Genomic DNA, 20,913 nt, shown 5'->3' on the forward strand with positions numbered 1-20,913 from the left:
GAGTACATCATGAGAAACGCTGGGCTGGAAGAAGCACAAGCTGGAATCAAGATTGCCAGGAGAAATATCAATAACCTCAGATATGCAGATGACACCACCCTTATGGCACAAAGTGAAGAGGAACTCAAAAGCCTCTTGATGAAGGTGAAAGAGGAGAGTGAAAAAGTTGGCTTAAAACTCAACATTCATAAAACGAAGATCACGGCATCTGGTCCCATCACTTCATGGCAAATAGATGGGGAAACAGTGTCAGACTTTATTTTTTGGGGCTCCAAAATCACTGCAGACGGTGACTGCAGCCATGAAATTAAAAGACGCTTACCCCTTGGAAGGAAAGTTATGACCAACGTAGATAGCATATTCAAAAGCAGAGACATTACTTTGCCAACAAAGGTCCGTCTAGTCAAGGCTATGGTTTTTCCTGTGGTCATGTATGGATGTGAGAGTTGGACTGTGAAGAAGGTTGAGCATCGAAGAACTGATGCTTTTGAACTGTGATGTTGGAGAAGACTCTTGAGAGTCCCTGGGACTGCAAGGAGATCCAACCAGTCCATTCCGAAGGAGATCAGCCCTGGGATTTCTTTGGAAGGAATGATGCTAAAGCTGAAACTGCAGTACTTTGGCCACCTCATGCGAAGAGCTGACTCATTGGAAAAGACTCTGATGCTGGGAGGGATTGGGGGCAGGAGGACAAGGGGACGTCAGAGGATGAGATGGCTGGATGGCATCACTGACTAGATGGACGTGAGTCTGAGTGAACTCCGGGAGTTGGTGATGGACAGGGAGGCCTGGCGTGCTGCGATTCATGCGGTCGCAAAGAGTCGGACACGACTGAGCGACTGAACTGAACTGAACTGAACTGAATACATCGTGAGTCATAAAAAGGCTCGTACCCTTTGACTTGGGAATGATGGACATGAATATCCACTCCAGTAACTTCGAAAATGAGATGATTATATGCGCAGAAACACTCAAGATAGTATTTTGATGATAAAAATTTTGAAGTGACACAGAAGTCCAATGCGTTAAATGTGTAACGCATTTTATCTACTCAAAGAAAAGCAATGTATCTACTCTACTCTACTCTATTAAAAGCATCTACTACTCTATTAAAAGCAATTATTTGGGAAAACTTAATAGTAACACAGAGAAATATATATGATTAAGTTAAGAGAAAAGCAGGATACAAAAATATATGTGTATTATGTTTATAATTAGGTGAAGTGTACTTATGATCAAAGCTTCAAAGGCAATAAACATTTTGTGGGACATGAATAAAGTTGAATTTTGTCTTTGTCACAAATTACCACAAACTTAGTAACTTAAAACAACACTCATTTATTGTCCCACAGTTCTGTAAGGTCAGAAGTCCAAGATAGGTTTCACCAGGCTAAAATACTTGTTTTATGTTGTAGGGCTACATTCCTTATTGGAGGTTCTGGGCAACAATCTGCCTCTGAGTTCATTTAAGGTTGTTTGGCAGAACCAAGTTCCTTGCAGTTGTAAGACTAAGGTCTCTATTCCCTTGCCAGATGTCAGCTATGGCATGCCCTTACCTCCCAGAGGGCACTCTTGCCATTTCCTGCATCTGGGCCCCTGTATCTCAGAATACAGCAATGGGGCCCAAATCCTTCTCATGCTTAGACTCTCTCTAGTTTCCCCTTCTGCAGCATCTCTCTCTTGTCCTCCTTTCCTGCATTTTTCTCTTTTGTCTTCTGTAATAAGGGTTTATGTGATTATACTGTGACTGTATGTATAACAACCATAGACAATCTCCATATTTTAAGATTAGCTAATTAGTAACCTTAACTTCCGGAGAAGGCAATGGCACCCCACTCCAGTACTCTTGCCTGGAAAATCCTATGGACGGAGAAGCCTGGTGGGCTGCAGTCCATGGGGTCGCTACAAGTCAGACAAGACTTCATTTTCACTTTCACTTTTCACTTTCATGCATTGGAGGAGGAAATGGCAACCCACTCCAGAAATCTTGCCTGGAGAATCCCAGGGATGGGGGAGCCTGGTGGGCTGCCGTCTGTGGGGTCGCACAGAGTCGGACACGACTGAAGCAACTTAGCAGCAGCGGCAGCAGCAACCTTAACTTCATCTGCAGCATCTGTAGTACCTAGGTTAGTGCTTGACTGAATAACCAGGGAACAGGAATTATGGGGGGAGAGGAGGTGACATCTTCAGAATTCTGCCTAATACTCTTTCCATACTCCAAACTGGATATAACATTGTATTTTTTAAATTAAAAATAAATTATCCCTTCCTTACCAAGCTACGAGTGCCTTTATCCTTTTAGGGTCATTTGTTTTAATCCATCTTGAATTGGGTGAGGGGTAATGTCAAACGATATATTTTCCTAGGTCCTATATTTTATCTGAACCCTAAAATGTTTTACTATTATTATTTAAACTTTTTCAATCAGCTTTTCCTTTTTTCCCTTTGGACTGCCTTTTTAAAAGTTATCTTTTCAAGCTACTGATCCACTGACAGTTCTCTATGAAAATCAAATCCTATTTCTACTTTTGATGAAAGAAAGCTGATTCCATGTTTCAGGTCAGAGTTCATACTTCCCTTAAGAAACCTTCTGGAGCCCCCACTAAGTCAGTTTCATATCGAGGCTGATATATAGTAGGGGCTTAATAAAGCAACGTTTCTTTAAAATAAAAATATCTTTTCTTCCATTTTCAAAAGAGAGTACACATCATCATCTTAAAAAATTCATCAGGCCATTCTGTCTGGCTCCTGTCAAGATTTGTCTGCTACTGTGAATTCTTTTATAATACTAGTAAGCTTACTTCTTTATGATAACTATTCAAGTACAAACATGCAATTTATTCCGAATTTACAACTGAGTGCATATTCAGGATAAAGTTTAAACTTCTTCGGAGGGTTTTAGATAGCGCCCTCCAGTGTTCCTATTCAGTACTAGCAAATAAAATGTGGTCTGGCGGATGAACATTATCAAGTCTAGTTCGGAAAAATGTAGATGCTTTTGGGTCATAACCTCGGCCCACATCAAAACCCTCAGAGTAGGACCTGAACATTATAATACATATAAGAAAGAAAAATAATCCCTGCCTTATTACACAGTCAGAATTGAGAACCACTGATTTGGTGAATACATCCATAAAGTCAGACTAGTTTACCATGTTATATGGAAGTAGCTTAGACAGCTATGCATCATAAAAACCCAGATTACTTAACAAATGAAACTGGGTCAACAGAAAGAAAAAGGAGCAGCAGCAAAAATGGGCATATGAATGGGTGTAATATACACATGGGTATTTATGTGTGAGTATGTAGTTGTTGTCTAGTCACTAAGTCATGTCCACCTCTTTTGCAACCCCATTGATTGTAGCCCACCAGGCTCCTCCGTCCCTGGGATTCTCCAGGTGAGAATATTGGAGTGGGTTGCCATTTCTTCCTTCAGGGAATCTTCCTGAGCCAGGGATCAAACCCATGTCTCCTGCATTGCCAGGTAGATTCTTTACCACTTGGTCACCAAGGAAGGCCAAGTATGTAGAGAGATGTATTAAAGAATAAAACATGTTTAGCTATCAACCATAAAGAAAAACAATCCCTTTATCTGCATGCTTGCACATTAAAGATAAGTATTAAGCTACAAAGCTGACTTCTGCTTGATGACTGGGTCATATCTGACTTACAACTTAGGATTTGACTACTAACTCAAAGAAACACCAGCCATGCCAAGCATCATAAAGACAATGTATTTAGATATTCTCTAAAAAGCAAAGAAACTCACAGAATGTAAAACTTTAATGAGAGTTTAAAAAGATTTTAGTCAGGAGAGTTACTTTGCTTTTCACAAGAAAGTGCATTTGCCCTCTTTTAAAGAGAAAATTTTATTGAGACAAAATAAAAATACATAAAATATTATATTTAAATGCTTCCAATAAAAGATAACTCAAGCTAAAATATCACCAAATTACTAGTGGTGTTACGCTGCTTATATAATCCAAAACTTGTTTTGGTTATGTTCGTAACTTTCTAATTTTCATTTTCAAAGTTATGTTATTGCACTATGCAAAAAGAATTCAAGTGAATGTGGTGATTTTTTTAACGTAAAAGTAGACATTTACATTGTATGGCTATAGAAATAATTTCTCACAGGTCTCAAGAAACACAAGATTTCCTAGTAAAAGAACATATCTTATATGACTCCTGTTTCAGGATGTCAAGAAAGATCCACACAAGGTAAATAAAATATTATATAGCTTAAAAAATGTTTTTTTGTATCTATTTCCTAAATTCCACAGATTAGTTTTAGAATAGGACCTAGACCAGTTAAAGAGAAGGCAGGTGGGGGATTTTCTTTCATAGAGATTTGAAACTTAATAGCATTTCATCCAACAAAACAGTAAGCTGAGAATTTGGAACTGCAGGTGGGCTGTGAAAAGACTTGTGACCTAGCATACCAGATAGTGACTAAGGGCCGCTGGGGACATAAACCAACCCATGACTGGGACACTACCTTTACATAAAATTCTTGATCTACAATGCCTCCCAAACAAGTGTTCTATAATTTCTAAAATTTCTAATGCTCAGTTTAGCCACATGAAACTATACTTATATTTCCAGCATGTTGTTTAAAAAAAGGAAGCAAACTCACTGAAAGTCTACTAAAAAATTGAAATCATTGAACATTTTACATTTTAATATTACACCACTTTATCTACATTTCCAAATACTTAATTCTAATTTTTATGAGCTCTATTAAGGAAGAGGTATCAGATTTATTTTCCTTTAAACACATAAGACAGCCTCAGAGTTCTCATGAAAAAATTCTTATCTCACAGAAAAATACACATGATAAAAAGAGCACTCGACGCACGGGATCAGTATAGGGAAAACTGAAAATGAGAAACAGAAAGCTGTATTCTAACTTTGTTTCTAACATTAACTAGTTATATTACCGTGGACAAATGACTACTCTCTCTGGATACTCTCTCTGGATCTTAACATCTACTTGTAAACTGATGGACTATAATATTCCTTGTTTTGTTCTAGCTCCAAAATTGTCTGGTTGTGCCCCTGGTCAGAGAGGGTAACGAAGTCGCCAGGCTGATTCCTGGTGTTTCCTAAATACTTCCTGACATTGATGAGAAGGGCCCCAACCCTCCAATGGTCTGACCGCACACTTATTACTAGGATACCACTGGGATCTTTACACTCCTAGGATTAAATGGAAGGCCAGGGGTAATTATGATTAAATATTTACAAGGTACTTAATTGCCACACAGGACAGTTTCCACAAGGGACTATATATTTTCCCAGTATAGCAGCATGGGGACCTGGAGTCAGAAGCCAGGGATTCCAGTCTGACTCTGTCACTGACATCTGTGTGTGACCTCGGGCAGGCCTCTCACTCACTTTTCCTTTCAATGTCTGCCCGACTTCTGGGAAAGGCAGACTGAGGGAAGAACAATGTGATGGTGTATTTGAAAACTACAAAGTATTAAATAATGCACTGAATTGTTCCTGCCAGTAGCAAAATGTCAATATTTGTGTACAGTCATATAAATTGGCTTAGTTTTTATTTGTGTTGTGTTTTAAAGAGGCTGAGATAAAGATTTCTTAACTCAAATTTTTAAAATACAGAATTTTTATTGTCAGCATTCAAACAATGCAGAAATATAGAATCAAACAAAAGTACCTTATCCAGCCATCCCCTACCTCTGTTCTCATCTCCTTCCCCCTCCACAAAGGCTGTCTATGCATGCTTTTGGAGCTTTTCCTATACACTGATGTTAATAGATTATTAAAACAAAACACCCCTGTACATGCCGGTATTTATCATTTAACTGCATCTGATGAACAGTGTCATGTAAGAACATACACAGATCTACCTCAATCACCGTACTGCGGGGGAGTACTCTTTACTGGCCTACAGCTGATTTAACTGTTTCATTTTCGGTGGATACTTACTGTTTCTGACGTATTACTATAACAAACAATGCCAACACATCCGTCTACACAGAGTTCTGTGCACATGTACTAGGTTCCTGAGGTTAGCAACAACTTACCACTAACCTGGAGGCTTTAAACAACAGAAATGTATTAACAACAGAAATGTATTCTCTCATATAGCCCAAGAGTTCAAAATCAAGTTGTCAGCAGGTTGGCTCCTTCCGAGGGCTCTGAGGCAAAGCCCGGTGTATACCCGCTCTGAGTTTCTGGTGGACCCACCCTGAGCTCTGCGTCTGTCTTCACATGGCCTGTCGTCCTCCGTGAGTAGCTCCCTTCCGTTCTCTCTGAAGGACACCAGTCACTCTTCTTGAGCTCCTTACCCTAATTATGCTTCCCAATTATGCTTCCAAATGCAGTCACCCTCTGAGGTTCTGGGTGCATATGCCTTTGGGGGACCATTATTTAATTAGACACAACACACACAAGGACAGGTGAGGGCAAAGAGTCACACTCCTAAAATGCCCTTCCAAAGGTTACAATTTTTACTTCCACCAACAGAGTATTAAAGTGCTCCTTTCCCCACATTCTTACCAACTTTTAAAACCTTTTCAGTAAATTGATGTGTTAGGTAAAAAATAATGTTAATATTCTTGTTTCTACTGCATCTCCCTAATTTCTAGTATCAGTCGATCCTCTTTTCATGTATTTAATGACTATATATACTTCTTTTGTGAAGCACCTATTCACAAATTTTGTCATTTTCTAAGTGGCAGTGTGTCATCTTTTCCTCAATCTTTTAACAACTTCTTACAGTTTTGGTATGAATATTTTGTCTAGTATATACAGTGGCACAATTTCCTCCAAGTCTGTTATTTATCCAACTTTATCTTTCCCTATGTCACATTTAAAAATATTTATTTAATCAAATCTGCCAAAATTTTCCTTTATGGTCTCTGGGTTCTGTTTAACACTTTTAAGATTTTTGAGTCCCCTAGGATTTTATGTGATATCACAAAGTAGAACCAATAGAGAGTTATGAGTTATAGAAAGCATTCTATTCAGCTTGCAAATGCCCTATAAATGTGAAAATATTTGAGGAGCTACAGGATGCTGTAGGCTAAATGTGAAAATACAGAAAAGAAAAAAAATAGGAAAAGGTATAAGTCATTTACAGTCCAACAATTGCTGATATGCAGTGATGCACTACACATGAGAAGAGAAAAAAAAATCTAAGACAGGTTCATTCATTGCCCTCCAGAAGTCTACAATTCAGACATAAGCAAAAATATTTTAAGCAACAGTTAAGCAGCAATGATTGAAAAAGTAAAAAATTAGCAATGGGCTTCAATTTATGAAGTACATGGAGTTGAAAGTACAATGAGAAAGAGAATTCTGACGGATGTCAAAAGAGATGGTAAATACACCCAAATTCAAAAAATTTTTAAACTTTCATCAAAGTATAATAAACAGTTTAATGAACTTCTTCAAAGTAAACTTACCTGTATAGCCAGCTCTCTGCTCAGGAAAAAGTACATGACCAGCACCCAAGAAGCCCATCCTGCTTCCTTCTTGGCACTCCCCAAAGGCTCAGATTGGCTTTACTGACATTTTTACTTTGTATTAATAGAATAATATACTATATATTTCTTTATCACAAAATATGTTTGCGACATTCATCCAAATTTTTGTATGTAGGTCTAAACTGTCCTTTCCCATGACTGTACAGTGATCCAGCGTGTGAATTCCGATACATCACTGATCTGCAACACCAATGATGGGTAGTTTGCATATTCCTACTCTGGGCTCCTGTGAAAAATACTGCTATGAATGACCATTCTAGTACATATCTTTTGGAGAACACATTTTTTCATTTCTGGTTGGGTACATACTGCTGCTATTGCTGCTAAGTCACTTCAGTCGTGTCCAACTCTGTGTGACCCCACAGACGGCAGCCCACCAGGCTCCCCCGTCCCTGGGATTCTCCAGGCAAGAACACTGGAGTGGGTTGCCATTTCCTTCTCCAATGCATGAAAGTGAAAAGTGAAAGTGAAGTCACTCAGTCGTGTCCGACTCTTAGCGACCCCATGGACTGCAGCCCACCAGGCTCCTCCATCCATGGGATTTTCCAGGCAAGAGTACTGGAGTGGGGTGCCGTTGCCTTCTCTGGGGTACATACTAGGGAGCAGAACTGCTGTCACAGAATGCACATTTGTTGCGTTTTAGTAAATTTGTAAATTTAGTAACTTTGTTGTGTTTTAGTAAATACTGCCAAACAGTAACTATAAAATAGTTACAGTTGTGCAACATTCTCATCAACATTTGTTATTTTCCACCTCTCTCATTTTGGTCGTTCTAGTGAGTGCACAGCTAACATAATTATCAGAGATAACGTGACAGTTTCAGATGACAGTTGGCAAGGCTCTTGCAATAGAAGATCAAATAATGAGAAAAGTAAGAAGCCTTCAAAAAGAATATAGTATTAATTAGCTCAATCATGAAGCCAGCAAACAGTCTTTAAAGGCAGATAAAAATATAAAAGAAAGTAGGAAGCACAATGAAAAAAATGACTACTGTACTGATAATTGTAACCTATAGCATGGGTTTCCTACATTTCTAGAGGAACCATAGCTATTTTATTCCAAGGAAATTAAGTATCATAAGTAATGTCTAAAAGTAATATATTTTAGCAAAAACTTCTTAAAGAATAGCTTTGCTATATACCACAGTGTATAATTTCCTATCTGTATTATGTGAAATATATTTAGGAAACACCAATTTATAATTAGGACATGCACTGTTAATAAACAAACAAAAATTACACATAATCTGTAACAAAACTACCTTACATCTGTTTAATATTAATATCTAACTTTTTAAAAAATTTCAGACTTTCACTCAGACTAGTGAAAAAAAAAATTCTGATTAAAAAGGAAAATACAAATTACTTCCATTTTGCAGGTGACTAGAAATTAACCTCACCTTAGCCACAAGCTCCTAGAGAACAAGAACCATATCTCATAGTTTACAACAGTCCCTCTGTACAAGTTTAGCAGAGTATTCTTAGCAGAACATTCAGTAAATACTACTCAGCAAGATGCTAGAATCTACACTCTTCAGTATATCACATATGCTGCTTTATGTCATTGGTGAAAAATGATTATTTATATCAGAATTCTGAAAGATCTAAAACTGCCTAATCATTTTTTAACAAGAATTCATTAATAGGCAAAGACTTTTTAAAATTATAAACAAATACTACAAACTTCAAGAATAATAAAGTAGAAAGCTCAAACTATGTCCAATGGCATCTGCTAACAGATCAAAGCTCTTTCTTTCTAAATAAAGCTTTGGTTTATTATTTCCCCACAGCTTACCTGGGTGAGATTATTCCAACCAATGAACCACATCATTAAATTATAAATGCTGACTTATAAAAGAAAGGTAAGCAGTGATCATACATAAGAAGTACGTGACTTTCTGGGAGTTTATTTGGGCTTGATCTAATCCAATTCAATGTTAGCATTTCTAACATTTGTAAGTTAAATCAATATTCGATACTTTAAACTTAATGGAGTGAACAACAGAATTTATAAAACTTGTGTGTATTTAGCTGATCAGTAATTTATGAATTCTGATAACTAATTGATCAAATACATAAAGTTTTAAGAACCATAAAAATGACTGAAGTATAACCAAGAGTTCTAAGAAACCATTAAAGAAACACTAATGGAACATTAGCAGGGAAAAATGGTTAAGAGGCTGGAATGAAACTTTTTGATGGCAAGTTTTTTTTCAGTGAAGAGACAAAAAGAATGGCTGAGAATGAAAAACAGAGTGAATGCTACAAAACTAACCAAACATAAATGTGGAATACAAGTCGTCCAGCAGCAGCTGTCAGGGTGGATGTGCACAGCAGGATGGTGCACAACTGCGAATCCCCGTTCAACCTCTGAGCAGTCTTCGCAAGGCACGATGCCTACCTTGGTCAGCACCTTGCTCAAACAGAAAGGGAGTGTCGTATTACAAGGAAAACGCAGATGAATAAAATACTGGGTTGGCCGAAAAGTTTGTTCGTGTTTTTCTGTAGGATGTCACGAAAAACCCGAACGAACTTTTCAGCCAACCCAATATGATAATGGTTTGTGAATACACGAAGATTTCCGAGTCCAACACACGTGTTACGCTAGGTACAGCTAGTCACACTAAAAATAAAATGCTAAAAACTCACTCACTGTCTTCTGTGGGAAGGACCTGCAGGGAGTAAATCCACTCTATTATATCATCCTTGTTCACCACATCTAAGGAGTCCAACATATCCAGCCCAGAGAGTGCGAAAAATGCAATAGTCAACCTAAAAAGAAAAAAATATAAAATTCCATCTTATCAAACCAATGAAGTCTTTCTGTTTCAGAAAAATAATAAACTCATTCTAACTTTACAATAATTTAAATGATAGCCCCAACTTGTGAAAACAGAAAAACCCAATTTAGTTTTATAATTTAATAATATCAATCAAATCTTTGTTTTAATTTCTAATAAAGGGATGTTTAAGGCTTAAGAACTCAATGCTACTCATCTGAAGTATACATGAATTCACTGAAGCCAGGTTATGAGCAACCTAAAGGCTAGAAGTAGAATTGAGAAAGAATTCCATGCACCTAGTCAGTATATATAAGGCCAAAAGGATGGAAAATATATACAAATCTCAATTTTCACTGATTCGCTAACAGCAATTTATCAGTTCAGTTGCTCAGTCATGTCTGACTCTTCGCCACCCCATGGGCTGCAGCACGCCAGGCTTCCCTGTCCATCACTCCCGGAGCTTACTCAACTCATGTCCATTGAGTTGATGATGCCATCCAACCATTTCATCCTCTGTCATCCCCTTCTCCTCCTGCCTTCAATCTTTCCCAGCATCAGGGTCTTTGCCAAGGAGTCAGTTTTTCACATAAGGTGGCCAAAGTATTGGAGTTTCAGCTTCAGCATCAGTCCTTCCAATGAATATTCAGGACTGATTTCCTTTAGGATTGACTGGTTTGATCTCCTTGAAGTCCAAGGGACTCTCAAGAGTTTTCTCCAACACCACAGTTCAAAAGCATCAATTCTTCGGTGCTCAGCTTTCTTTATAGTCCTGCTCTCATATCCATACATGACTACTGGAAAAACCATAGCTTTGACTAGATGGACCTTTGTTGGCAAAGTAATGTCTCTGCTTTTCAACATGCTGTCTAGGTTGGTCATAACTTTCCTTCCAAGGAGCAAGCGTCTTTTAATTTCATGGCTGCAGTCACCATCTGCAGTTATGCTTATACCTGGTGCTTAATTTTTAAGGATGTTAGAATAAATCTATCATTATTCAAATTTGTTTATAAATAATGTGACCCCTTGCGAAAAAAGGGGGAACAAGGAACACTAAAAATGCAAATGCATTGTAACTCCCATTTCCTAGAAATGAACAGTCTTTGAGAAATGGAACACTCTAAAGCAAAATCCTTCCCCTCCAAGATTGTGCACTAACTCAGAAAGCTAAGCCCGTACTCTCACATAAAAACTGGTCCCCGCAGTGGCTGCTTTTTACATGAAGAGTTTGTTACATATATAGTTCCTTTCCTGTTGAGATGCATTCTATGGTATTGTCTGATTGAACATGGTTATCTCATTTCCACATTCTAATAATTCCTATGACTAACACTGACAAACTAGGACTTCAAATTATCTGGTCTAAAGTCTTCTCACAGAGCCACTCCATGCATTCTATAACCTTTTATAGAGATTCCAAGGGAAAATTAAGCCTTAACACACTAAGGCAATCACTATATATAATTAACTTCTCTCCTCTGCATTTAGAATGGTATTACTAATTTTAGGAGAAATGGAAAAACAGTCACTCATTTTTTTAAAGGGTATAATTCTCTCTCTAATCCCTGGTTGAAAAGGCTGGCATCCATTAGATAACAGGAGGAGAAATCAGAGAGCAATTTAATTCCAACCAAAGCTTTAATTCCAACCAAAAAATTAAAACTAGTGAGATACTGGTATACTCAAGAAGACACTCTGGGAGACTTACATTATCTAGAGATTGGAAAGTGGAAAGTGAAAGCCACTCAGTTGCATCTGACTCTTTGCCGAACCCATGGACTATACAGTCCATGGACTTATCCAGGCCAGACTACTGGAGTGGGTAGTTTATCCCTTCTCCAGGGGATCTTCCCAACCCAGACTTGAACCCAGGTCTCCCACATTGCAGGTGGATTCTTTACCAGCTGAGCCACAAGGGAAGCCCATTGAGAGATTATTATTATGTATTAGGCACTGACCTGGAGAAGGAAATGGCAACCCACTCCAGTGTTCTTGCCTGGAGAATCCCAGGGACAGAGGAGTCTGGTGGGCTGCCGTCTATAGGGTCGCACAGAGTCAGACACGACTAAAGCGACTTAGCAGCAGCAGCAGGCACTGACCTAGAAAATTTCTATTATCTCAGTTTAATTCCAACAAGTCACTGAGATCCACTTGAATTAGAGAGGTGCTTTATCTGAGTAAGATCAGGAATAAATGAAGGGGAGTAGAACCCCTTTATGTGGGAAGCAGTAGTTGAGAGCTCAGATCTGCAGTCAAATGAGCTAGCTTCAAATCCTCGGTTGGCCAATTTCCATCCATCTGTAATGTGGTTAAGTTACCTAACCCTTTCTAAGTCTTTTCTAAGTCAGCTTCCTTACCTGTAAATCATTGTACTTCACACAGTTATTGTGCTTACCTGCTCACAAGCAAGCACTAAATAAATGGAAGCTACTGCTATTGGTATTTCCTGATCTGAAGGGACAGCGCTAACATTCACCGTCTTAACACTACAGGCCTTTTCACTGGTTGGCAATCTCCACCACCCCGACCCCCAACCACTCTTCTCTAAAACCAAATGCTTTAGACGTGGGGAAAATTTCTACCTAACAGTACCCACATTTGAAAGTCACTTCACTTGATGAAAGTTATGTTTCATGAGATAAGGTCTGCCTTGTGCATGATATGCAGTCAAATAATTTACAGAATTAACTAACAAATAAAGGACCTGCAATATTACATCTAACCCTCCTGGAGAGCTATCATTGGGTTCAGTTTTGCTGAAATCTATAAAGTGAATGACTACAGTCAGGTAAAATAAGGCATCTAATAATTTAGTTTATTAAATCATTACTATGTGCTCAGTCACTTCAGTTGTGTCCAACTCTTTGTGACCCCATGGACTATCCAGCCCGCCAGGCTCCTGGAGTGGGCTGCCGTACTCTCCTCCAGGGGATCTTCCTGACCCAGGAACTGATCCTGCCTAGCCCGCATTGCTGGCGGAGTCTTTAAGCAAAATGAAGAGAGATGTAAGTGAGAGACAACGTGAAGACGTTGAGAGAACAATGATCTTCCCGTTACTAAAATATGTTACAGAAAAATGTAAACAAGGGGCTGTAAAAATAAGTAGGTATTATTTTTTAAATTAAAAGCAGAAGTCATCCAGGCCATTTCTTTCGTTTTCTAGCTCAAGATAATAAAATCCAAAGAACTCAAGTAACTTACTTCAGATTTCAGTGCTGGATCACCAACAGAAACTGCTGAGGGGCTCTGAGTCAAAGGCGTGTTTCTCAAGTATGGCGCAACTGGAATCGGCGTAAAGACAAACACCACACCAGCAGCAAAACCTGGAGGCCGAGACCTCACTACACAGCAAAGAAATCAGAAATCCTAGACGGAAGGCAGGGTCTGGCACCTGGGGCTTGGGTGAGTGGGGATGGGAAGCAGTGAGCTTCTCAGGTGACTCTAGTGGGCAGCAAGGCTTACAGAAGCACAGTGATGTGCACTGGGCCAACACTGCTCCCCAGCGGCCATTCTGAAGACAGTTTGGTTCTCATCACTAGAGAAGGGTGCTCCTGCTACCCAGTTGGTACAGTGGGGTACACTGCTATGATGCACAAGACAGGACCATTCAGAAAAGAACTATCTGGACCAAAATGTCGAAAGTGCTGAGGTCTAGAAACTCTGCCCTCAAGTCTTACGGTTATCTGCATGCAAGTGTTAACTGAGTCTTTTTTAAAATTATACTTGTACTATGATATGGAAATCAGTCATCTGATGGTAAACTATTTTAAAACCTTGTGTACTTATTAAAGGCTTCTTAAAGTCCAGCATTGTCAACCCATAGCACTTTAGACTAAGGTTTATAGGATTAACAGCACTATAGTGAAAAGACTGTTTATCAAATTTAGCATCCAGCAGTGGCTGGCAGAATAGAACCAAGAAGCCTTTGGAGCAAACATCCAGCCTTCCTCTAAGATAAGATAATAAGAAAACATTCTTTTGGGGACCATACTAAAGTTCTCAAGTAGTCCTAAAACTCTGAGAGCGAGATAATTAAATAATTCCTAGGGAATAAAAAGGAATTCTGGGCTGGGGGCCTCTGGGAGAAATAATGTGAGGTCTTATGGTGCCTGGGGTAGAGACCATCAGGCAACCTGTCTTGGGGCAGGCATCTAGAGGGGTGACTGTTCCAGCACATGCTCCTAAGATGAGGCCAGCAAAGTGCTTTTTACTTTATTACTTCTTCAGAGTGCATCTGTCTGTTTTCTTCCTTTCTTCTTTCCCCCAGAATTGAACTCTGAGTCTGTAGCCTGAAAAACCAAAGTAAGCCATGTCTTCCTGCCCGTTCTCCTACTCTGAACATTACATATAAAAAGTTTAATCTTACATGGATGAAGAAGTAACATCTCCACCCCACTCCCCCTGAGCCTGATCAAGTTCCTTCACCAGCAGATCAATTTGCAGGTAAGAGACATGAACTAAATGATGCTTCCAAAAGGCCTCACATTTTTTAGACTTAAGAACAACTGTTTTCAGGCTTAGAAAACAGCACAAAAGAAGTAAGAATTAAATAAAACCAAAAGAAAAAAGGAAAAACATTCTGTGCAGTGGGGGTAAAAAAAATTCTAGCCATACTATAATTTGACTCTTGAATACAAGCTTGAACTGCCTGGGTCCACTTATATGCTGATTTTTTTCCCAGTAAATACGTACTACAGTGTACTACACACAATCTGAAGTTGTGGAACCTCTGGTAAGGAGAGCCTGACCTCTGATATTCCACTGCACACCCTGGGCCCCAAGCCCAAAGTTGCTCAAGGATCAGCTGTGATATGATTTTCCTATGCTACTATCTGAGTATTGTACCATCAGGTCAGAGCAAGTGAACGATCATTTGGGGTATACCAGGAACACTCACTTATGGGAGTTAGGGATCAGGGCTTCCCTAATAACTCAGTTGGTAAAGAATCCGCCTACAATGCAGGAGACCCTGGTTCTATTCCTGGGTCAGGAAGATCTGCTGGACAAGGGATCGACTACCCACTCCAGTATTCTTGGGCTTCCCTTGTGGCTCAGCTGGTAAAGAATCCAACTGCAATGCTGGAAGATCTGGATTGGATCCCTGGGTTGGGAAAGATCTCCTGGAGGAGGGAAAGGCTACCTACTCCATTATTCTGGCCTGGAGAATCTCATGGACTATATAGTCCACAGGTTCGCAAAGAGTTGGACACGACCGAGCGACTTTCACTTTCTTTTCACGGGAGTTGACTAGATTCTCAAATTTTGGGTCACTTGCTCTGCTACTTTATAGTACAAATTTCTTTACTGACATCTACCAGCATCTTCAACAATAGACTGCATTTCTGGCTAGATCTAAGGTGGGGCTATGGCCAAACCAGGGCTTTCCTGGTGGCTCAGTGGTAAAGAACCTGCCTGCCAATGCAGGAGACTCAGGTTCGATCCCTGAGTTGGGGAAGATCCCTCGGAGAAGGAAATGGCAACCCCTTCCAGTGCTCTTGCTGGGAAACCCCATGGACAGAGGCACCTGGCAGGCAGGAGTCCATGGGGTCACAAAAGAGTCAGACACAAATTAGTGAGGACAACAACATGGCCAAAATCATGCTGCCGAAGAGCTCTTAATTATAAAAGAACAGTTACATTAAGAAACAGAAGCACCACTGCTGATAAAATTAACAGTGGAAATGGAGAGTCTGGTAGTATACATTAGAAAGAATCATGAAGTTAAAATACATAGTACATAGAAGCACCAATAAATAATTATGAATGAATGGTAGAAAGATTTGTGATTTCCAGAATTTTAAGCTGATTCTTCATTCATAATATCTTGAAACAGTAATTTTCAAGATATTGAAAATATCTTGAAATATTTTCAAGGTATTAAAATATTTCAGCCTATATTTTATGCTGAAATATAGGCCTATAAATTGACTATTTATAGTCAATATTGGTCAATTTATAACTACAAATTATAATAGTTAGCTATTATAACTATAATAGCTCAGCCTATAAATATAATAGCTATAAATATATAGCCTATAACTATAATAGCTCAGCCTATAAATATTTTCAAGAACAGTCACACATTTTTGGAATTAACATGCAAAATAAAATTTCTCCTGCAAACTAATTTTTAATAAGAAATGTTTACTGAATATCCACTACAGACTAGAAGTGAAATTCATGTCTGACTCTGCGACTCCATGGACTATATATACAGTCCATGAAATTCCCCAGGCCAGAATACTGGAATGGGTAGCTATTCCCTTCTCCAGGGGGATATTCCTAACCCAGGGATTGAACCCAGGTCTCCCGCATTGCAGTCAGATTCTTTGCCACTACAGACTAGATGTCATGACAAAAATAAATAAGACAAACATCCTAAACTTAAGCAGGTTAAATTTGTGGGGAAAATTACGAAGTACCTATATCCTTCTGCCTCTTGTTCTCTAGTTGGCAGTTTCAACCCTAGAATTCTGGGATTCCTCCTTCCTTCTTCATCCTCTCCTTTCTATTCCTATTTCTGCTATCCCAGGACCTGGCTCCTGGATGACTGCAACAGCTTCAGTCACTATTGATGACTCTGGTTCTGGTCTTGTCCCACTTAATATAATAACCTATCTAAAGTCTAGCGATCACTCTGAAATGCTTATCTAACCAGAAGACCCACTGCTTGGCAACTTCCCATCACTCACATGATATTTAGTTCCCAGTTTCTTGACATGGCAAAGTCCATACCTACCCCTCCATACTAAATTCTGACCATACCTGCCTAACATTAAGAAACACTATTAAGAGAACTGACTGACGACACTCTGGTCAACACTCGCCTATCTATCTTTATTGTCTTTATCGTCCTTTTGCCTATTATCCACCCACCTACATGAAAAGTCAACACATTTAATATTTAGCTCCAGGGTTACCTTTTTCCAAGAAGCCTCAGACTAGACTCTTCTCTGAGTCTCTCTTTGGGTGGAATTACACATGTGCTTCCAGAATGCCCTGTGACGATCACAACCTTTGTGTGAACAAACTCACAGAGGGGCAGCAGGGGTCGGCAGCCTCAGCCTCACCTGGGAGCCTGTTGTAACCGCAGCATCTTAGACCCCGCCCAGACCTACACCCTGAGAATCTGCATTTTGACAAGACCCCCAGGTGAGTCACATGCACGTTAGAGCTGGGGCGCACTGCTGTAACCACCTGTTTGTACTTTTCTTTCTTCTATTAGGCAAACTGTCTCAAATTTTAGTGGGCATGAGAGCCACCTGGGATGCTTACTATGCTGCTAGACTCCCAAGCCCATAAGAAAGTCCGACGAAGCAGATCTGGGGAGGGGCCTCACGTATATGTCTTTTTATAAGCACCCCATTATCACTGATTGAGAGACACACTGTCAGACTGTGATATACTTCAGATAAGGGAGGGAACCAAAGGACAAAGAAGTTTGTAGGTGGCTAAGTGGTGACATCACAGGATACACAGGGGATATGGAGGACACCAGAATAGAAAGACTTTGTAAATGTCTTAGAAACAAAACGAATTGTCTAAACCCTTCTAGAAGAGCTGGATCTGTAAAAATAACAGACTATGGTCAATATTTTGCTTCTCAATTTAAAAAGACCTATTTTAATGCCCACTGCCCAAATACAAATGACAACAATATCACATAACCAAAAAGCTCTCTAAACCATTCATGAAAAGAAACCTGCTCACTGATAAAGCTCACAATCCAAGGCCTATATTCACCTGAGTTAACTAGTAACTACCACTTTTCAGAAGATAAAAGAAAAACCTGATTGAGCCTTTTAATTTTCATAAAACCACTATTAGAAAAATAAAATAAAAATAAAAGTATTCTATTGGTCAGGCTAAAAGAGAGAGAGAAATGATTTTACCAAAATGATGTGTCAGAAAATGAGAGTCTAAATGTCTAGTTCAATAGTAGCCTTCCCAGGAGTCAGCTGCTTCCTATCTATCAGTAAAAAGAAGTGAACACAGGAATACATGAATCGTAGGTTCCAGGGGTCCCCAACCTCTAGGATCTAACACCTGATGATGTGAGTTGAAGCTGATATCATAATGGGAATAAACTGCACAATAAATGTAATGTGCTCGAATCCTGCACCGCCCTCCCCACTCCTCTCCGTCCACGGAAAATCGTCTTCCACGAACCTGGTCCCTGGTGCCAAATAGCTCGGGTACTGCTGCTTTACACCATATCCTCATACCCAGGCATATGGCAGCCCCTCAATAAATGCTTGTGAAATTTAACTACAATACCAGCTAACAGTTATGACTTAGTTAACACGCTGTTTTATCTTAAGTAAAAATTTTGTGACTGGGCACCTTTGCTTAAAAAGTTGAAGCTTCTTTCACAAGCATCTTAAAGTCAATTATGAATCACATACACCACAAAAGGATTTAATGCTGAACTAAGGAGAGTAAAAAGTTTGAATCAAGAAATACTGAAAAACTGCTAAAAAATCACTACAAAAACCAGTATGTGCAGAGTATCTTAAATGTGGTTATTAACTGAGCCATTAAAAAAATCCAAAGTGATTAGGTAACAAACATGAAGCATAAAAAGAATATAATTAATATTTCTTTACTAGCACATTATATTACATATCTGTTATCTAATACACAATGCCTGGTGTAAATTCTAAGATTATATGGTTATTAAATCAATTGAAGTTAATTGTTTAATAAGATAATTTTTGCTGCTTTACTTATGCTACGAGCAAGATTAGAGTTCACTGCCAATATACATTAGTCTATATGGTTTTGTCCTTGCTGAATTTTAAAGAGATCAAACAGAGTGGCATTTTGAAAAAGCAACACAGACCTGTGGTAGCTACAAGCAAAGTTCAACTGTTCAACAGTCAAAACAGGATGACATTTTTAATTCAAATGCCTTAAATTCACATAAAATTAATCATCATAAACTGTGATTTACCAGTATATTTCTAAACATCCCAATCAATTGACTGAGTTTTGGAAATGCTAATTTAATTTAGGTCAAAACATAGGCTCTACTAGTCAGTCAATGCACACGGATGGAGAAAGGAATATAAATGATGCTTCACTCCTTCTTTAGCAAAAATCTGCTCATCTTTCAGGGCTAAGCTCAGAATGACTACTGAACAAAATTATGTACTTATTGCCTGCCTTTAGGCCAGATTAGTCAAGGATCTAGTGCAATGCTGTCCAGCAGGACTTTTTGAGATGACGGAAATGTTGAAACACAAAAACCACATGCCAATGTGGTGACTGAGCACTTGAAGTGTGGTAGCTACTGCAAACAGAGGAAGTGATTTTTAAGTTTTATTTAACTTTAATTCAAATTTAAATATCCAAATGTGGCTACCAAATTGGATGAAACAGTCCAGGTGTTATAGAAGTAAACAAGAAAGACAAAAACTGTGCCTTCCTGAAGTCTACAATCCTGTGTGAAAGATATTAAATCAATCAATCAATATATAATTTCAGGTGGTGACTGGAAGTAGTCTCTTTTGGAAAGGGTGATTAGGGAAAGTCTAAGGAAATCTGGTTTAGGAACCTATTGAAAGCCCTATTGAAACTGCCTGCGTGTCTTGTTCAGCTGTCCTCCAGCACCTATATAATATTTCTTGACCGTGTATGCAGAAGTAATCTATAAAACTTCCCAAACTGACCCAGTCATGAAAGGGTCAAACCGTTTAACCCCAGGCTCAGTTAAGAAAACACGGAAAGAGATCAGAGCAAAACCAATCTGCCTTCTCTTCCAAGCCAGTGCAAGGCATCTTTGGAATCTTACTTTGAAATACAGCAATGCAGAGCAAAGATCGCCTCCTCCTCTCGTTCTTCTCATCCCGACTTCTACTCTGAATGGCTAATTCAGTTTCTTAGCCTCTGCCAGATCACAGTCCTCAGACAACCCTAACTCACAATACTACTGCAAATCAAACTTTAACAGGCTGCTCCAACGAACACTGCACCTTGTACGCCAATCCTTAGACTTATAATCCTGGAAAGTTCTTATCTACGGAAACCTTAGAGGCGCTCTGCCGCTCCTATACATTGAATGCCTTACAGACATTCAATGAAGAGTTAATGACCTTACGGAGGCAAGGGAAGCACTGGAGATTATTAGTTAAAATACGATAACAAATACTCTTTATACTCCGAAGTGAGGCCAAGTGACTCACAGGCTCGGGGAAGCAGCTCAGAGTTGATACGAAAAAATGTTTGGGAAGTGAAAAAGGGCGGAACCTGAAGATTCCAAAAGCCCGCGACTTCCAGCTCGTCCCAGCCCTCTCGCCTTAGCTCGCGGGAGCAATGGGGACCGCACCACGGCCCGGGAGGCGAGGCAGTACCCAGTGGGCGGCGGCGCAGCCCCCTGCGGGCGCCCACTAAGCCGCCAAGCTCCGCAGCGTCTTTCGGGGGGCCGGGCCCCGTGTCGGCCCCGCTGACTGTGAGCTACCAATTACCTGCTGGTCTCGAGCGAAGAGTAGCGCTCAGGCAAAACCTGGAGGCAGCGCTGGAAGAACCGCACGTGCCGGTCTCGCAGGAAATCCAACCGCTCTCCCTCTCCGCTCCCCGTCGGCCGCTCATCCTCCGTGGCCGCCATACTGCTACGGAAAC

The 20,913-nt window shown here is 39.6% G+C and overlaps 1 protein-coding gene across 1 annotated transcript in view; it reads right to left on the minus strand.

The window, feature by feature from the left end:
- PGGT1B (protein geranylgeranyltransferase type I, beta subunit) overlaps window positions 1–20,907 on the minus strand; it is a 54,316-nt gene extending 33,409 nt beyond the window's left edge. Inside the window, exons 1-2 of the mRNA XM_010862075.1 lie at window positions 20,760–20,907; window positions 10,167–10,285 (exon numbers count right to left, since the gene is read on the minus strand). Coding sequence (XP_010860377.1) covers window positions 10,167–10,285; window positions 20,760–20,899 — 259 coding nt within the window. The 5' untranslated portion in view covers window positions 20,900–20,907. The remainder of the gene's footprint in view (window positions 1–10,166; window positions 10,286–20,759) is intronic.
- Window positions 20,908–20,913: the final 6 nt, after the last annotated feature.

The sequence above is a fragment of the Bison bison genome, unplaced genomic scaffold (assembly GCF_000754665.1).
Source record: "Bison bison bison isolate TAMUID 2011002044 unplaced genomic scaffold, Bison_UMD1.0 scf7180017864476, whole genome shotgun sequence".
NCBI classification, from domain to species: domain Eukaryota; kingdom Metazoa; phylum Chordata; class Mammalia; order Artiodactyla; family Bovidae; genus Bison; species Bison bison.